The 20,874-nt window shown below is 38.3% G+C and overlaps 1 protein-coding gene across 12 annotated transcripts in view; it reads right to left on the bottom strand.

The window, feature by feature from the left end:
* The window catches only part of WWOX (WW domain containing oxidoreductase), a 760,885-nt gene that overhangs the window by 581,245 nt on the left and 158,766 nt on the right, over positions 1 to 20,874 (bottom strand). For all 12 annotated transcript variants that reach the window (XM_070760427.1, XM_070760429.1, XM_070760430.1 and 9 more), the window contains exons 6-8: positions 16,823 to 16,911; positions 8,666 to 8,851; positions 575 to 839 (exon numbers count right to left, since the gene is read on the bottom strand). In XM_070760427.1, coding sequence (XP_070616528.1) covers positions 575 to 839; positions 8,666 to 8,851; positions 16,823 to 16,911 — 540 coding nt within the window. The remainder of the gene's footprint in view (positions 1 to 574; positions 840 to 8,665; positions 8,852 to 16,822; positions 16,912 to 20,874) is intronic.

The raw sequence follows: 20,874 nt of genomic DNA, 5'->3' as shown, positions 1-20,874 counted from the left end.
AAAAGATTTAAAAATTCAGTTTGCTGAAACATCTGCTAGGCTCTTTCAACCTTAACGCAAGATACTTTATTTGCTCTCCTACCACGCCAACATTTTATTCTAAAGCAGAACTGTGCCAAACAATCAACTCCTAAATTTAGACATCAAGGAAGTGCTGTAGAATTAATCACCAATACAATATATTCTAAGCTTTCTTGATCATTTTTCATATAGAAGTCAATATTTCTTTTTATAATTCTCAATGGAACCCAACTTTACTTGAATTTCCCCCCTAAGCATGTTACAATATGTAGTTCTGATTTCTCTCAAATCCCGAACCACAGCAGGGAAGTCATATTCATTCATATGACACAAAGAACCAAACCACATGACTTGGAAAACACACTTTATCCAAGACCAACCTAAACAATCAAGGGATGCAGCCTTTTTTGACCACAAGGGCCACCATTCCACCATTATATAAATGGTCAAGATCAACAAATTTAAGAGTGGTTGAAAACGCAGTAGGTAAAAGAGAATTTCTAAAAGAGCCAATCTCTCAATCAATCAACATGAAAAAAAATCATGCTCTTACCAGTGACTTGGTGAAAGGTCGAGCCAGTGTAAACAGGAGGGTGTACAACCACCAGTTGTGATGAAGAGATGAGTAGATCAAATTTCCAGGATGCAATGAATTTGAAGTAACTCCCTGGGGGGAAAGCCGACGATTCAGTTCATTTGATAGAAGAATAGTGCAAAGCTTAGATCTATTGTATGCCAGCATAGCCCAATAATCTTTCTTCAGTGGTGAAAGCAAGTTGAAGTCAAGTTTTCCTGAGCTCTCTTTAATATCCATGAATCTGCAAAGCCAGAACAACAACAAAAATGAGTGTTGCAATAAAATTTCTGTTCTGTTCTATGAGGGAGGGAGGGGAGGAAGGTGATAGATGATAGACAGACAGACAGACAGACAGATGTAGATAGAGGATAGAGGATGGATGGATAGAAGATAGATAGATAGATAGATAGATAGATAGATAGATAGATAGATAGATAGATAGATAGATAGATAGATAGATAGATAGATAGATAGACAGACAGACAGATAAGACAGACAGAAAGATGATGGATGGATGGATGGATGGATGGGTGGGTGGGTATGGTTGAGTGGGGGGTGGGTGGGTAGATGGATGGATGGACGGACGGACGGACGGACAGACAGATACCCTAACTGTGTGCAAAGCCTTAATGATTTGGATAGCTTCTCTAAACTCTATCTCCAGTAAAATACATAACCATAGATTCTTTCAGTGAAGGGGGGAGGGGGAAAGCTGTAGGTGCAAATACATTGTGCAAATGTAAAAGTCTTCCAAAGGAGGTGGCTGCTTTGAAATGTTAAGGAAAGGTGCTTTCACGCCAAGCTGTTCTATAAAATATTTCTGTTCTATAAACCTTAATTATTTTTTGTGTTTATTAAATTTATATACTGTCCATCTTATCATTGTTTGGGGTGATTCTGGGCGGGTTACAATATAATAAAAACAGAGACATAAAAACCATTATTAATATAAAAACAGATTAAAAATTTAAAAGATGAAATACAGAATTTTTAAAAAACATGGGTTCAGAGCTGGAGTTGGTGCCTTCTCCATTACTGCTCCAACCACCAAGTCTACAGTTTCTCTATCCACTTGGCAGAATCAGGTTTTAAGGCTCTTGAAAAAAGCTAAACGGATGGGGGTGGGTCTCACACTGTCAGCAAGATTTATTTTATTTATTTATTTTGTCAAGTACTTATTGGTAGTATACAAAGATATAATATTTATATACATGAAACTAGTAAGAGAGAAACATGAGGACAGGGGATGGAAGACACTCTGGTGCACTTATGCACGTTCCTTACTGACCTCTTAGGAATCGGGAGAGGTCAACAGTGGATAGACTAAGAGTAAAGTTTTGGGGGTTAGGTGATGATACTACAGAGTCTGGTAGTGAGTTCCACACATCAGCTACTCAGTTACTAAAGTCGTATTTCCTGCGGTCGAGTTTAGAGAGGTTTGCTTTAGGTTTGTATCTGTTGTATACTCATGTGTTGTTGTGGTTGAAGCTGAAGTAATCATTGATAGGAAGGATGTTGTAGCAAATGATTTTATGGTCTATGCTTAGGTCGTGTTTATGGCAACCTAGTTCTAAATCTAGGATTGCAAGTCTAGTTGCGTAGAGTATTCTGTTGGCGTCCCCCCTCCCCAAAAAAATTATACTTCTCTTGAACCCCATCAGCTGAAATTATTTGGCTGATGTAGTCTACAGTAGGTCTTTTCTGCCAAAATGAGTGGAACAGGCCATCCCATAGGGACAAGACAGGTCTTCAGATATCTAAATTCAATCCAGGGTAGGCAGAAATATTGTAATTATATTGGCATAGCAGACAGCAACAAATGTATTCCCAATTTGCAGAAATGGTTTTAGAATGAGTTATAAGTTACACATCCTTGATTCAGTTGATGGCAAGATTTAATAATATCCTCTATCAAGAACTCTTACGCATATGCTCAGACTCCAAAGTTGAAACAAATATACATGGACTCCTGAAAGACCTTACTTATCATTCTTGGGGGGCCAAGCTCATCTTCTTTCTAATTGTAAATTATCTGGACTAAGCTCAACAGGCAGTTAGAATGCTTCCTACTAAATAATAATTGTGAACTTTCTGCAAAAATGATCGCATTCTTTGTTGTAGTAATGATGATTAAAATCGAATGGATGGATCAATTCATCTTGCCATATCACCCCTGTGATTCAGAACAGTGAACACAGGATTAAAAGCAACCGAACAAAAATATCAATACAAAATAAACAATAAAGCAATAGCAATAAAATTCCAACTAGATAACCACAATGGTACCCAACATAAATCTAGATAGCCTTCCTTTCTGCTTCAAAGCTAGACTTTTAAACTGCACATTTTGAATTTTACCCCAGTTTTGGGATCTATGACTGTACATATATTCATATGTTTCTATTTCTTTTATTTAAAACATTTAGAGACAGGACACTGGAAACACACGAGCATGTAATAGATTTAAATTAAATGTCAACCGCTCCAAACTAGACTGCAAAAAATACGACTTCAGCAGTAGAGTAGTCAACGCCTCGAATGCTCTACCTGACTCTGTGGTTCCTACTCACAACTCCAAAACCTTTAACTTTAGACTGTCTGTCTGTCTGTCTGTCTCTCTGTCTGTCTGTCTGTCTGTCTGTATCTATCTATCTATCTATCTATCTATCTATCTATCTATCTATCTATCTATCTCTCTAATCTATCTATCTATCTCTCTATCTCTCTATCTATCTATCTAATCTGTCTAATCTATCTATCTATCTATCTATCTATCTATCTATCTATCTATCTATCTATCTATCTATCTATCTATTTGGATTTGTATGCCACCCTCTCTGAGAACTCAGGGTGGCTCACAGCATGTTCAGAAAAACAAGAAACAATAATAGCAATCCAATAAATAAATTTTAAAAAAGCCCACATTATCTACAATTGACCTCTCCCCTTTCCTAAGACGTGTATAAGCGCACCATTGTGCCTACCGTCCCTGTCCTGTTCTTCTGCCTTCTATCAATATTTTTATTATTACCTATCTAATGTTTATTTGTACAAATAAATAAAAATAAAATAAGACTGAACGTCAGTCTCTTATTGCTAAAATAACCTTTCCACCAAGGGAAATACCTTCATTCCTCTAGACCTCAGAAAATAAGTGTGTGTGCGTATGTGTGAGAGAGGGGAGGGGGAAGCGGTAAATAATTGCAATTAGCAAATGCTGTAATTGGGGCCAAAGATTTATGGGTTTTCCCTCTTTGAAACTCCAAGCCAAGTAATGGGACAACTCTAGTCATTGATCTTCCCATCTTTCTGCTTTACAATGGACTAGTCTTTCACAATCTGGAATTTAAGTGCTCAAATAACTACGGATGAGGCTTGCTGCTTCTCAGCATTGTCTTAGATTAAAAATTGATGGTTTAAAAAGGGGCAGTAACCGAGGTGATTCTGGCATCAATAGTTTTTTAAGGTATAAAAGAAAAATGTGAACGGAGCTAGAACAAGCAGTGGCAGAGTCTAGTGTTTTAAAGGATACCCCTGGTAAGACTGAGCACAAATAAAAATAAGTGGTTGATATTTTTAATTGGGTCTGACAGTCACTAAACACCAGCTGTTTGTTTGTTGATGTTATTCTAGCAAGGAGGCAAACTATGGAAATATTCTACAGCTGAATTCTTCTACATAGCCATAAGCATACATGTACACATCTGATTTGCATAGAAATAGGGAAAAATGAAAAATATTTAATCAATAGGAGAGAGGGAGGGAGGAAAAGTAGAGACTGGGAGTCTCTACTCACAGTCGCTTATGCCCTTATCATCTCGAGGTTCGACTACTGCAACGCTCTCTACATGGGGCTACCTTTGAAGAGTGTTCGGAAACTGCAAATCATGCAAAATTCAGCCACATGAACAGTCATGGGCCTTCCCAGATATGCCCATGTTTTTCCAGCACTCCGTGGACTGAATTGGCTGCTGATTGGTTTCCAGATGCAATTCAAAGCATTGGTTATGAATGTATGGAGTTTCCAGATGCAATTCAAAGCATTGAATCTGAATCTATGGAGATTCTCAGCCATCCAGGTCATGGTTGTCTGAAAGGTGGAGTGTGTGTGTGTGTGTGTGTGTGTTTTGTTTTTGTTGTTTTAAAAGACAACTGGACTTTATTTGTTTTCTTCTCTGAAGACATATTGCTCTTCCCGCAAGAAGCTTAATCAGTTCTGAGTCCTACAGGATTGGGCGGCATAGAAGTCAAATAAATTAAATCAAATTAAATTCTGACAATATGGAGAGGGGATGGATCATATTTCTTTGTATATTTTTAGAGCTAAACCCATATTTCTAGAGCTAGAACAGGGGTTGGTAACCCTAAACACTCACAGAGCCACAACGATCCTAACCAGAAGCCTCACATTCAATTCTGGAACTGACCGGAAGTCCAGTTCTCCCCACCATAGAGTCTCCTCCTAGCACGGCTTCCTTTTTCCTCTACCTGTCCTAAATGAAAGCCTTATCAATTGTGGAGCCAACAGGGGACAGGGAGCCACAGCAGAAGGATGCCAACAGGTGACAGCAAAGCCACAGGTTGCCAACCCCCAGGCTAGACCAACTGGAACTCCACTGCTTGCTTTTTCACACACTTGAAACAGAGAAACGCAGAAAAACCTGGCACAATTTATAGAGGACTTTGTTGATGGTGGGGCTGTTCTCACCTAATTGACATTTCATGTCATGGCTCTGGTCTAGATTGATATAGGCATTTTTTTTTAACTGCTTCCTTCCATTTCAGCCATCATAAATTTGAAATGGCTAAAGTAAATCTTTATGCAATCTGGTCCTTTCTATCATGAGACTTTATACTGCAATTAATAAAAGCATTGAGTCTAACTGTGAGCCGTTCCCTGCCTGCTAAGTCCCAGGAGCTACTGTACATTTTAGGGAAAGTGGGGTTGTTTTCTTTAAAAAAAGAGAAGTATATTTTACCCTGCATGGTTGAAACATGAAGAACAGGGAGAAAATATCCATAAACAGGTTTTTTTGTAGCACAGAACAAAGGTTTTTATTCTTTCTTTCTTTATTCTTTCTTTATTATTTTATTTATTTATTTAGGGACAAAAACATTGCTAGCTTTTCTTACTTAGGGAGGGAGGGGGGCCAAGATACTAGCTGATTAGCATTAGAAGGAGCTTAGATATTGTTGGGCATTTTGAACAGGATTTTTCAAGGAGAGTGGGCTTTGCTAAAAAGGTGACTAAAAGAAAATAAGAGTTAGTCAACCACACTTTTGCCAGTTCCACATTCCCTAGCCATATTGCAATCTCAAGCAATAGATTTTCCAAATCAGGGTTTGGTGGTAAAAATACATTCAGAATGCACTACGGTACTTCCTTTGCACAAAGATACAGCTTTGGTCCACATTAAATTCCTTGTCTAGCCATTAAGAACATCCACACATACATATTCGGAGAGAGAGAGAGAGAGAGACAGGGAGAGAAAGAGAGAAATCAGAAATGTGTATTTAATCTGAAAGTAATTGCATTAGCTTCCAATTAGAGTAAAGGTGAATTCTTCCCGGCACGGCACTGAAGATGTTGAATGACAAATCAATAAAAGTCACACCATTCAGATTTCATCAATTATTGTTTCATCGGCTGGCAAACGAAAGCCTTCCTCTACAAAGAACCTCTGCTTCGATATGAGGACCAAGACACAATCTAATCATAGAATTGGATCGTCGGTCCATTTACCGTTCACCTCCTTTCCAGTAAGGAGCTGAATATTTTATTTATTTAATTTGGCACACAAGATCCCAAGGACTGTAATAGTGAGAAGAAAAAGCATCTTTCCCAGCATAAGCCTGTAGTGTTAATCTATACATGGTCTCTGCTATGTGTGGGAGAAGAAAACCACGTGGCATCTAAAGGGTTTGAGAGGACAATTACAGAGACATTCCAATTACATGTTCAATTTGAATGCACGGGAAGATATTCAATAAGCAAAGATCAACCGGATGCAATCAATCAAATATTTAAAACAATGTCGTTTGGCGGGCCCCAGGGGAAGAGCCTTCTCTGTGGCGGCCCCGGCCCTCTGGAACCAATTCCCCCCAGAGATTAGAACAGCCCCCACCCTCCTTGTCTTTCGCAAATTACTTAAGACCCACCTTTGTCGCCAGGCATGGGGGAGTTAAGTTATCCTTTCCCCCTAGGCTACTACAAGTTATGCATGGTATGTTTGTGTGTATGTTTGGGGTTTTATAATAAGGGTTTTTTAGTTGTTTTTATTAATTGGATTGTTCATGTTGTTTTACCACTGTTGTTAGCCGCTCCGAGTCTGCGGAGAGGGGCGGCATACAAATCCAATAAATAATAATAATAATAATTCAGGATGTGTTCAGGTTCCTCCTACTTTGAAGCCCCAGCAGGCTACTCAAATGCCACATGAACGAAAGCAAATCATTCCTGCTCTGGTGGTTTACCCAATAGTCTAGAGGAGACATAGGGGATATTGCAACAAGAAGAAAACATTCAAGCATATGAACCATATTGACTGCGTGATCCTCTGGATAACATCTATTTCTTTTCAATAACTGTGTGAAGTAAAGTGGACTTATACCAAAAGTGCTTTGGTCGGAACTTCCTGTAAATTGGAGTTACTTTTTTTTTCAGTATATAAGACATACCTTTTTCCTCCCTAAAAGAGGCTAAAAATTTGGGTGCGTCTTATACTCTAAATGTAGCTAAACTCTAAACTCTAAATGTAACTCTTTTTTTGAAATTTTTTTCCCAAACCTAACCAGGTGCTAACGATCTTCCCAGCTCTTACTTTGCAGGCTCTTTCATTGTTACTCTCTCCAAAGAATGTTTTTCCAGCCTGAAGTCTTTGCGGGCTTTTTTCATTGCTCTACTTGCTCTGAATAAGTTTCTTTCCAGCCCTAACGAGGTGCTAATGATATTCCCAGCTCTTACTGGCTTGCAAGCTCTTTCATTGTTACTCCAAATAAGTTTTTTTCAGCCCTAACCAGAGGATAAAATAATGTCCTGACTAAGAAAGCTAGCCAGATGAATACCTGGTAGGCAGATTCCCCACCCACCCTATTTTCCTCCCCCAAAACTAAGGTGCATCTTAGACTCCAAAAAATACAGTATGTGAATAGATCAGAACCACTCTCAGTGCTTTATGGTGGACCATCTAGCACTAGAGTAGATGCACTCCAGTTATGTTGTACTATGGCTTCCCAACTTCCTTGTTATTGCCTAAAATAACTCAGACTGGTAGAAGTTCAGCAAATTGAGAAAAGAAAAAATTGCCTATCCTTTCACTGCACTATCAAATAGTTTTCAAATGTAGAATTTGAAACATAGTTATTTTCCATGGCAACTTTTTAAAAAAACATTATGCATTGGCTTTGGGTTAAGATGGTTCAACAGGATCTTTTCAAATTGTGTGATATGTAATCAGTGTTGGGCTGTTGCTGGTTTGGACCAGTTTGGGCAAACTGGTCATTGCAATCTGTGGGTGGACCAGCCCTCCTGCCCACCCTGGCACTATGCTGTCCTATTTAGTTGTGTTTTTGAAGCCACACACATGCGTGCAAGGCGCACGAGCGAACAAAGCCCATGAGCGGAAGGCCACGGGTGCATTCTCACATTTTCAGTGCTGGATGAACTTATTGTTAATTCATGTGACACCCACCTATGTATGTGATTTATGGAAATTTGTTGCATGAAATTATTGTTCTTTTATTTATTTATTTGATTTTTTTAATGCCGCCCTTCTCCTTAGACTCAGGGCGGCTTACAACATGTTAGCAACAGCACTTTTTAACAGAGCCAGCATAATTTAATAAGTATTAAATTAATTTAATTTTATGAAGCGCCTGTCATTTGGAGTTAGGCACCCTGAAATTTAATAAATATTTTTTCCCTGTTAGGAACTGACTCAAACTATTGTTCCAGAGCAAACAGGGAAGTGAGTAAGAAATAAAATCAAACCACAAAAAATATTCAGTGAAACTTTCAGAAAAAGGTTCACTTTCAAAAAAGGGTGAGTACATTTCTTTAGAACTAACCTGTGTGATTCAGAAGAGACCATTACAATTCTTGCAGGAGCTGAGTGGCAAAGAACATCTCTGAGAAGCTGAATGAGATAAAAGTGTCCCAGATAATTCACCTGGAAGGTCCTCTCCAGGCCATCTTCAGTTAATTGCCAAGGAAGACCAAAAACACCAGCATTGCAGACTAGCACATGGAGAGGTCTGTAAACACAAATGTGGAAGTAAATATTTCATTAGAGCATGGGCTGACAAACTATGGCCCGTGGGCCGCATGTGCCCCGCCAAAGCCATTTATCTGGCCCGTGAAGGATCATGAGGCTGCCCCGTCCACATCGCCCCACCCACCCTTCGGCTGAGTGCAGGAGTTAACTTGGTGAGCCCTGTGGGCTTGAACTGAAAGGTAAGGGTAACAATTTTGGCCTGAAAAGACGTTCTGGTGGTAGGGGAGGCAAAAAACAGGGGACACAGATGCCCCAGGAGGCCCAAAAATGGGCAAAAATGATCCATTTATGGCTAAAACACAGTTTTTCCATTTTTTGGTCTGTAGAATGCTGCTGGAGGCGGGGGCTGCACAGATGCCCCAGGAGGCCAAAGAATGGGCAAAATGGCCTGTTTTCACCTCCTCCTCCTCCAGAAGATAGAGATAGATTTTACTGGTGGTAAAATTTTGGGTATTGAAATATATATATTTCTCTTCTACAGAGGGAAACATTGGTCTGCATTTTATCAGCACTCAAAAGAAAACTGACTTATATTCATAAGTTACATGGCTGTACTCCAGAAGCAAACGTTATGTTGAATAAGAAGCATAACTTCATGAATAAGCATGCTTAATGTCCAAAATTAAGACGTTTTCTTCACCTCTGTTCAAAAACTATGACTAATGTACAGTCATGTATATTAGTCCAAAGATTCATATCCACTTTTTAAAAACTTTAAGAAAGTTATAGCACATAGTGCTTTTAATCAACTTATTTGTTAAAAATGCCATTATATCGATTGTTATTGCACTTTGTAATATTCTTCATGGTTTTATTGTTTTAAATTAAAATTTTAATTAAAATACTGTACACACAGACCCTTTAAAAATTCTCTCATTAGCCATAAAAGCTATAAAACTGCAAAATGCTTACAGCTTTATTTGCAGCAAAAGATACTATAGCTGTACATATTAAATCATAAATATTTTACATGCTTATCTTTCCAACATGCCCCTCATGGCTGGTTCTACCAAAGGATAAGACCTTTTAACTCAACTAAAACCGAATGCACTTAGATTTCACATGGGTTGGGATCATTTGGCCAAAGAACTGTAGCTGCAACACATCTGGGGGCTCCATTGCCTAGCAAGCATAGTTTCTCCTTTTAAGACAAAAACCACAATGCCTAAGCCCCCACTGGCAAGATCAGTAGACAGAGGAACTTGGGAGTTCTTACCTTTTCCCTATGAAGTCTAGAAATTGTGTGTCTTAACTTAAGAATACCAAAAAAAGAAGGGAGGGAATGTGGATCCTAAGCAATTTACCTGACCTTTGTGAAACTAGACCACAAGAACATAGAAAAGTTCTGTCTCATTGTGGTCCACTGCTGGCATCTACTAAATTGTGCAAAATGCAGCCCACAAGCAATCATGTTTCTCCAGCACTCCACGGACTGCATTGGCTGTCGAATGGTTTCCAGATGCAATTCAAAGTGTTGATTATGACCTATACAGCCCTACATGGCATCGGATCAGATTACTTATGGGACCACCTCCTGCCGCGTGAATCCCAGTGACCGGTTAGGTCCCACAGAGTCAGTCTTCTCCAGGTCCCATCAACTAGACAATGTCATTTGGCAAAGCCTAGGGGAAGAGCCTTCTCTGTGGGGGCTCCAGTCCTCTGGAATAAACTTCCTCCAGAGATTGGTATTGCCCCACCCTCCTTGCCTTCTATAAGAGCCTGAAGACTCTTCTAAGCCACCAGCCTTGGGGTTATTAGATTCTAGCCTCCTGACTGATGAATGTTATATATGTTTGTGGTCTGAGTGGGAATGCCTATTTTTAATAATTGGGGATTTTAGTTTAATTGGATTTAGGACATTTTATTCTTTGATTTCTCTTATATGCTGTAGGCCATCCCGAGTCCTCAGAGAGGGGCAGCATATAAGTCCAATCAATCAATCAATCAATCAATCAATAAAAAGCAACCTTTGAAAAAACCTCAGCTTCTGTGCAATTGTGATTGTTCAACACTAAACGTAGACAGTGCCATGAAGAAACTACTCCACTAAGACCTGGAATATTGATTTCAGGAGACATAAAGCCAGGAATCACATGTGATACTACATCAAGACCCGGTGAATAGAGAGGAAAGCAAAGCAGAAATATTCTATGAGGCTCCTTACCATGAGTAATTTTCTTGATTTGACACAGTTGGCCCCAGCCCAACTTAAAAAGCAACCTTGACCCATGATCTCTTGTTGGAAGCAACCATTTAGTCCAAAGCTCTTTGTGATGTTTGTGTGTGGAATCTGCTCATGAAATTCTGACCTCTGAACTAGCTGGCAACCTTGATGTGGATTTTGGAACTGTGGACTGTTTTTGAACTATTCTTTTGTACGCTATTAAAAGCAAAAATTCACTCAAGCTGCCTTCAGAAACTCTGTTGGCATTCTTTGTCTGCTGTTATCTCCTTCACTTTGAGTAAAGTGTTGATTTCTATAGCAACTATGTACATGTGCATATCTAAACCCAGAAGCAGTTAACGGGATATAAGCAAAAGAGATCAATGGTAATTTAGAAGAAGACAGTAACATCCTAAGGGAAATATTTCTGCGAGTCTGCGGAGAGGGGCGGCATACAAATCTAATAAATTATTATTATTATTATTATTATTATTATTATTATTATTATTATTTGCATATGCAGGAGAGAGAGAGAGAGAGAGATCTTCTGAAAGAAGGCAACTCAAGCACCCATTTGAACTTGCTACTTAAAACAATGATACGTGGTGGCATGTGAAAAGCTCAGAAATACTGCTCCAAAGGTTTCTGCTAAGTATGTGTATATTCCCACTACTGTGAGAAAAGCCATACATCTTACTTACTTACTGACTTACTTACTTACTTACTTACTTACTTACTTATTTATTTGATTTTTATGTCGCCCTTCTCCTTAGACTCAGGGCGGCTTACAACATGTTAGCAATAGCACTTTTGAACAGAGCCAGCCTATTGCCCCCCCCCCCCAATCTGGGTCCTCATTTTACCCACCTCGGAAGGATGGAAGGCTGAGTCAACCTTGAGCCAGTGATGAGATTTGAACCGCTGACCTTCAGATTTACAGTCAGCTTCAGTGACCTGCAGTACAGCACTCTACCTGCTGCGCCACCCTGGCTCACCCTTATCCTATCAAGAATGTTATAAATCTCTATAAAGTCTGATCGTGTAATCTAGACAAGTTTGCATGAAGCACCAATGAAAGACTGGTTAGAAAAGATGCCCTGATGAAGCTGCTGTTCATCATATGTTTTTTGTTGCTTTTAGTGTCACCCAAAGTTACTATTGGAGGAAACTGCACATCACAAATTGTATTAATAAAATTTAATAACTCGACCTTTGATTTAATTAGATGTTCTAGATCAGTGTTTTTCAACCAGTGTGCCGTGGAACACTAGTGTGCCGTGAGACATGGTCAGGTGTGCCGCGAAGAAGGAAGCTCAGGTTCCGGTCTCGCAACTTTTTGCAGAGAGAGAGAGAGAAAGAAAAAGAAAGAAGCAAGAGAGAGTGAGAGAGAGAGAGTGAGAGAGAAAGCAAGAGAGAGAAAGCAAATGTCAGAGAGAAAGAAAGCAAGAGAGAAAGAAAACAAGAGAGAGAGAGAGAGAAAGGAGAGGAAGGGAGAGAGAGAGAGAGAGAAATGAGCAAAAAGGAGAGGAAAAAAAGAGAAATGAAAAAATGATTGAGACAGAGAAAGATAGGAAAGAGAGAGAGAAACAAAAGAGAGAGAGAAGTGACTCTTGATTTAAAGCATATGATAAAAAGCACCCAAAGAATAAGAGAGAAACACCCCCCCCCCAGCCCTCACCTGTTTTTGGAAATGGTTCAAAAGTGTGTATAAAAATACACACACAAGGGTGGGTAGGAGACAGGGATGGAAAAAGAGAGGAGAGTGTGCCCCAGGATTTTAAAATGTAAAAAATGTGCCACAGCTCAAAAAAGGTTGAAAACCACTGTTCTAGATCACAATCATAAGATACAATATAAAAATGTTATCATAGTGGGGACAACATACTAAAAAGCAGAGACATCACCTAGCCAACAAAAGTACATACAATCAAGGCTATGGTTTTCCCAGTTGCAATTTATGGCTGTCAAAGTTGGACCCTAAGAAAGACTGACTGCTAAAGACTTGAACTCTGGTGCTGGAGAAGACTCCTGCGAGTCCCTTGGACTGCATGGCGATAAAACTGGTCAGTCCTAGAGGAGATCAACCCTGAGTGTTCATTAGAAGCTAGATCCTGAAGATGAAACTCAAATACTTTGGCCAACTGATGAGAAGGAAGGACTCACTGGAGAAGAGCCTAATGCTGTGAATGATTGAGGGCAAAAGAAGAAGGGGACGGCAGCATAGTTCCCTCTAAGCTGAGCAGTGAGCAATCGCTCATTTAAAAATCATCATCAACTCAGAGTTTTCCAAACCTGCCCAGAAGCCGAGAGGGAAAGAGTGAGAGGGAAGGAGAGACAGAGGAAGAGAGGAAGAGAGAGAAACAGATAGAAAAGAGAAAAAAGAGAGGAAGGAAAAGAGAAAGAAAAAGAATGGGAGTAAGGAAGAGAGAAAGAAAATCAAAATCTAGTTTGAAACTAGCTCAACTGTTTAAGTGGCATTTTGATATTGATAGATTTGCCCTATTATGAGCTCACTGTTATAGACACACAGTACAGTATTTTATTTTAAAATTCTCTGAGGCAAAACAGGGTGGGTTTTTTATTTGTTTGTTTGTTTGTTTGTTTGTTTATTATTTCTGTGCCGCCCAGTCCCGAAGGGACTGCTGCTCAGAAACTATACTTTTCTGCCCACCCACCCCAAAAAATAGAGGGAACACTGGACGGCAGAGAATGAGCTGGCTGGGTGGGGTCACGGAAGCAGTCGGAGTGAGCTTAAATGGACTCCAGTGGATGGCAGAGGACAGGAAGGCCTGGAAGAACCTTGTCCTTGGGGTTGCAATGGGTCAGACATGACTTCACAATTACCAAAGTTAAAGACAAGCAAATTTCTAAATGGGGTAATTTCCATCAAGCTTGGAATCACTTCTAAGGATTGATTGTTAGTATACATGGGTTTTTTTTATGATATAGTAGTTTTTATGGTATTGTAGATTTTATTGATGCTCAGAGTCTGTTTCGGAGTGAGCGGCATATAAATGAAATAAATGAAATAAATGAATGAATGAATGAATGAATGAATGAATGAATGAATGAATGAATGAACAAGCAAGCAAGCAAGCAAATAAAAGGGGCAACAAAACCTTTGGGCTCAATGGTGGTCGTAAGTTCAGGATTATCTGTATTCCCTTAAAACAATAATGAATACAATATTTGATATCGTGACCAGTGATGGGCTACCAAAATTTTTACTACCACACTGTGGGTGTGGCTTATGCATTTTCTTTCAACATCTTTCAATGCAAATTTAGTGTTCTGGGGTGGAGCTCCATTTTCGCTACCCCACTGTGTCCCCCCCCCCCCCCGTCCAGGCAGTAGTCCACCCCTGATTATCTACTATATAACGTGTATGTACACATACGCACTCACAGCTCTTCTAAAATTATACCCATTCAACCTCATTTAGGAAAAACATACCCAGAGTCCAGAAGGGAAAAAAAAGGGGGGGGGGGGAATCAAAAATTTGCTACCGGTACTGTGTACCTGACCAAAAATTTGCTACCGGTACTGTGTACTTGACCGTACCCGTAGGAGTCCATCGCTGATCATGAGCCACAATCTTTAAAAGGTTCCTCAATCATTGTGAGCAATTTGCCAAGAATGAAATAAATATAAATATATTTTTGCTTGCTATTATTGAAGAGACAGCTTCCATTTGTTGTCCTCAAACTCTTTGCCCCCAAGTAGAAGATACGCAGTCATATGTTATTTATGCACACTCAAACCGGTCCTTCTCTCCACTGAATCATTTGCTTGTTGGTTAAGGCTCCTTCATTAAGCTGCTGTTCAGCCAAGGGAGCTATTTGTCATTCTTCAACTTGCCACATTCCTAGGCTTAGATATCAGCTGAATGACTGATATGACATATTTAGCATTTGGGGAACGGTCTGTAGGAGCTCATTAGACTGCACACAAGGCAATCTTTTCTTTTTTTCTTTTTTTAACATGGATGAAATTTAGCCCTTCTTCCCTTGGGCAAAGATTTGGGTCAAAATCAGTCATCAGTAAGTCTCTTTTTCACATTCAGATATGGCAGAGCATTTTCCAAAATATTTTTTCCAGACTGCAAAAATCTCAAACTCCACTTGATATGAGTATTGCACAGTCAACATCTTTGTTCCAGGCAAATTGTGCCAAATTTATCTTGTTTGTTGTTTTAATAAGTATAGTTGTACCTCTACTTACGAACTTAATTCGTTCTAAGTAGAAAAGTTTGTAAGAAGAAGTATTTTTCCCCCATAGAAATCAATGTAAAAGCAAATAATGTGTGCGATTGGGAAAACCACAAGGAGGGTTGAGGCCCTGTTTCCTCCCAGGAGATTCCTAGAGAGGCCCTACGGAGGCTTCTCCCTGCCTTTACCAGCCCTGTTTCCTCCCAGGAGATTCCTAGAGAGGCCCCACAGAGGCTTCTCCCTGCCTTTTTCAGTTACAGTTTTGAAGGCTCGGGTTTGTAAGTGGAAAATGGCTCTTGAGAAGAGGCAAAAAAAACCTTGAACACCCAGTTCTTATCTAGAAAAGGTCGTAAGTAGAGGCATTCGTAGGTAGAGGTACCACAGTACCTGGGTCTTCTATGTCTTGTACTGGAAGCACCATAGGTGAGGCTGCCCAAGAGCAAACACAATTTAAGGTCAACCTAGAGACCTGAGCAATTGGCAAGGAACTAAATCTTCATTGCAGTTCAGGAGCCACAGCCTTTCCAACCTGCCCCCAGGAGTTTGGAGGCCAAGGCAGAATTGATTCCCTCTTTCCATACCAACATGCTCCTTTCTTGCATCTCCCCTTGCAACAAAGCTCTTGGTTGCCATTTTTATGCATGCTGAAAGTGATAACTGCATATTTGTATCTTCAACATTCTTGCTGTAAGAATCATTTAGCAGTAAAGAACATGAATACCAAAGTTATTACTTGGACCATTCCCATCTCAAACAGTCCAAACCAAGAAATATATTAAATATTGCTTTTCATTCATCGTGGCTTCTTCCGAAGGATCTTGACCTTTTGCTTGGAGAGAGATTAATAAAACTGTATTCCTACAAACAGACATGTCTTAACTCTAGAATCCAGTCTTCCTCATCTGTTCTAGTATGTGCTCAGATTGCTAGGTTATTTCCTTTGACCAATTTTTCTGAAATGTGTTGGGTAGCTGCTGGCAGTCAGTCGGTCCTGTCTGCCATTGGAATCCATCCAAATTCAAAACAGAAAATGGCATTTTGCATTTTTTTATATATATTCCTAATATCAGTACGCCTATACATTATGACAAAAACACTCAGTCGCATACATCATATTCATTGCTTTCCTTAACCCTCAAAGGTTTCTCTGTTTTTCCCCATTTCAATTTATCACAACTCTCAATAGCATTCACACATTCTGTTGTTTATATTTATTGGTCTTAAAACAATATATTTCTTGCAGTCACACAGAGGGAAAATAGAACAAAGAAATGTATTTATTTTATTTATCAAATTAAGACACTATACCACTTACCTCATTCATAGCCTGTGAATTTATAAATCTCAATCATTCTCTCATTCTGTAAATTGTGCCCCTTAATAATAAACAAAAGTATAAAAACTACTTGGCTGTTAAATCTCATTTGAAGTATACAGATCATATCATTGCAAAAGAGACAGAGATGAATATTGCAATAGCTTCCCATCTATGGTAACTTTGCTCAATTGATTCAACAACAGCAAAACAAACTCTACTAATGTAATAATAAGAAAATAATAATTGTTTCTAAGTACTTACAGATTCTTGGATTTGAACGTTTCAGCAAATTCCCACACACTTTTAAGAGATGCAAGATCCAAGCTGATTGCTTCTACCTTGGCTTTGTGCTAAAATGAGAAAAAGTCAAAAATTCAAAAAATCAACAGGCTTATTCCACAGAATCAACTGATAATAAATATGCAACAACATATTTTTAAGTATTCTTATTTAATCATAGTGGTATAGATAACAACACTTTGAGATATGTAGAAACTGTTTAAAGAGATCTTTTTAGGCTGTGGGTTTAAACAGCCAAAATAAATCCTGGAAGAGGTAGGAACATTTATTCAAATATCTCAACATATCTTCAGATAAACCAAAAGACTGACCCAAAAGATTACTAGATCTTTTTTTGTTATTATCACCATTACCTGCAGAATAAACTCAGCTACCTGAGCAATATTTTTTAATTTAAAAAAATCAAGCTCCTGGGCTTTTTTTCTGCCAACGAACATGATTCTTACAAAACTCACCAACAACATATTCAAATTACAAAGTTACCCAAAGTTCATCACTTAAAATCTGCTAGGTTTGATGAGTTAGAAAAAAAATCCATTATGAAGGGTTGATTTAGGGACAGAAAATTATTTAAATAATTCAAATCAAGATAGAAAAATATCCAATTCAGAGGCTAGAGTCAACAGATTTTTCATTAGACATTTCAAAGGAAGAATATATAAGTAAAGGTTTCCCCTGTCCCACGTCCGATTCTAGGGAGTGATATTCATCTCAGTTTTTTAGCCATGGGAGACAGTGTTGTCCAAAGACCCTTTCCATGGCCATGCGGCTGGCATGTGCTAAGGTGCTGTTACCATTCCACTAATGTGATACCAATTTATCTACTTGCATTTGTATACTTTTAAGGGCAAGTAATGGGAGCTCAGCCCATGATGTGGTACTCAGACCTCAAACCTTGGGCATCGTTAATCGCTGAGCTATCATGACCACACAAAAGAAAGAATATAAACAAACACAACAATGAAAATGAAGAAACTGAAATTTTGAAAAGTAAACAGGATCTGAAAATGTCATGGATAATAATATAACAACTGAATATATTTCTCATTTTTTTAAAAAACAACTACAATAACTATTAAGCATGGAGCTAAAAAATAAAGATCAGAAACACATTAAAAAATCACCAACCAAAATGATAATAAATTGAACCAATTCTGAAAATTCATTCTAATTTTCCCATGAAATTAAAATATAGAGTCTATACATAGAAAAAAGAAAAAAGAATTAACATGAGGTACAAAGCAAACACATCTTACAATCCAGGCATTTTATAAGTCAATCTTTCTAAAACATATGCTACCAAAATATATAGTATCCTTGCTGTAGTTAGCATATACAAAGCTAATTCAGCATAATTTAAAGTTTATCCAATTTAATAAAACAGCTTAAATTCAACTGTTAAGATTCATTTCATTCTATGGTGTATTATTTTCCTGAATTGTTGTGCTTTACAATATTGTTAACAAATATTTAAAAATAATCCAACATTACATCTTCATCAATTTTTAGAAAATGAATTGTTCCTTTTAGCCATTGGGATTGGAATAATATACCAAAAATAAAATATATTAATACCAATTTCCTCTAAGTATAATGTTCAGAGGAAATTTAATGTTCTTTTTCCACTGAAATTTCCATTGCTGCATTTCTATTACCGCATTTGAATTCTATACCTATTTAATCATAAACTCTTTTGTTTGTCCAGGCTCTAACTCATACTTCCCCACCCATTTATAAATAAATCCCAGCAAATATTCCGAATTATGTTTGACTAGACATTCTTTTCTAATCCAGTGACGTTTCTTACCATTCCTCTTTATCTGTGCAATTATTTTAACACTATGTTACCCATCTTGACTAGACCATTGTGGAGAATCTCAAAAGATTTCATCTTCATCTTGCTAATAATTAAATCTTGCAATTGGAACACATTATTAATTTTCCACAGAGCCAATTTCTGAACCTCATAAAAGTAGACATTTTACAATGGAGTGATAGAAGAGGCATCTTATTATTCCCCCTGTACTTTACCTAAACATTCAAGTTTTTTCTAAACCAAGCCTTTCCCTCTGATGATCCAGTGCTCAGATGGCACAAACTCCCCAATTACATACTACGTGGGTGTCATCCTCATTGTAACTCAATCCTGTCTGCACTTGGCCAAAACAATTTTGCAATACACAAAACAGAGACAACCAGCGGTTTTCGGGTGCAGAAGGATGGGGGAGAATGCCTTTTTTCCTCTCACTCTTTCCTTTAAAAGGTACAACATTCTGTTTTCCGTCTCCGAGAAGAAAATAAAAAGGCTGCTAACAAACACAAGGACAACAAGGGGTCAAAAAGCATCAAGCAGTTCAACAGATTAAACCACAAGCTGTTACATAGCATGCTCTTGGGAACAGTGATTCAAGTCCACACACTATTACTCAGGTAATGCTTTTTGCTCATTCTGGGCAATGTTGCAGGTCTCTCCTGCTGGTTTTGAAACTGGAGACAGCATTTGCGATATTACGGAGGGAATAGAAAGCCAAAGAGAGTCTGCTTGGGTATTCCTACCTCCTCCTTTACTTCTTCCACAAGTTATATAGAAACATAGAAACATAGAAGACTGACGGCAGAAAAAGACCTCATGGTCCATCTAGTCTGCCCTTATACTATTTTTTGTATTTTATCTTAGGATGGATCTATGATTATCCCAGGCATGTTTAAATTCAGTTACTGTGGATTTACCAACCACGTCTGCTGGAAGTTTATTCCAAGGATCTACTACTCTTTCAGTAAAATAATATTTTCTCATGTTGCTTTTGATCTTTCCCCCAACTAACTTCAGATTGTGTCCCCTTGTTCTTGTGTTCACTTTCCTATTAAAAACACTTCCCTCCTGAACCTTATTTAACTCTTTGACATATTTAAATGTTTCGATCATGTCCCCCCTTTTCCTTCTGTCCTCCAGACTACACAGATTGAGTTCATTAAGTCTTTCCTGATACGTTTTATGCTTAAGACCTTCCACCATTCTTGTAGCCCATCTTTGGACCCGTTCAATTTTGTCAATATCTTTTTGTAGGTGAGGTCTCCAGAACTGAACACAGTATTCCAAATGTGGTCTCACCAGCGCTCTACATAGCGGGATCACAATCTCCCTCTTCCTGCTTGTTATACCTCTAGCTATGTAGCCAAGCATCCTACTTGCTTTTCCTACCGCCCGACCACACTGCTCAGCCATTTTGAGACTGTCAGAAATCACTACCCCTAAATCCTTCTCTTCTGTTCTAACTTTGTAAAGTTAGAACGGAGAACTCAAGCCGTGCTTGAGAAAGAATACAAGTACAGAAAAAAAGAGATCAATAAATGGGTAACTTGGAAATGTAGATCATCCAAGCTATGAATATGGTCTGCAGTCTGACATTTGAGGCAATAAACTGAACCCCTGCTTACTTGGAAAAATAAGACACTTTCTATTGTGAAGACAAGCTAGGGTTCCCTTTTTTCTCCCTCCCAACTGTTAAATTAATCTGAATTTCTACAGCTTTGTAGATTTAGAAAACAACAAAGGTTAGTGGAAAGAACCACCTTCTGTGGGAGTATTTCTTAAAACACCTTTAGTAGAAGGCATTGAAAGGTCACACATTCAAATAATAATAAAAATAACAATGACCGTTTCTAGGATACCATTCATGAACATGCATAAATGATAAAGACAGAAACATATACAATGACCATTGGCCTATATAGTAAAAAATGTCATTAAATCTTCACAAATCTGGCTTTTTAACCCTTCATTATCTTACGTTTACAAGCTGCTCTCCCTATTCATAAAATCTAGTATATTATTAAAGTAATCTTTTGAATCTGAATGTTGCTCATTGTAACCAAAAAACCCAAAAAACCGTTTTCAATATTTCAGGTTTATAACAGAAACAGTAATCTATCAGTAACTTAAAAAGAGATGAATTAACAACATCCTTCAATTTCTCTGTTAATGTGATACGGTTATTGTATAGAATAAGTCT

The sequence above is a fragment of the Erythrolamprus reginae genome, chromosome 9 (assembly GCF_031021105.1).
Source record: "Erythrolamprus reginae isolate rEryReg1 chromosome 9, rEryReg1.hap1, whole genome shotgun sequence".
In the NCBI taxonomy this organism is placed as follows: Eukaryota; Metazoa; Chordata; class Lepidosauria; order Squamata; family Dipsadidae; genus Erythrolamprus; species Erythrolamprus reginae.
The sequence above is the reverse complement of the archived record's forward strand: the minus strand, read 5'-3'. Positions and strand labels throughout refer to the sequence as shown.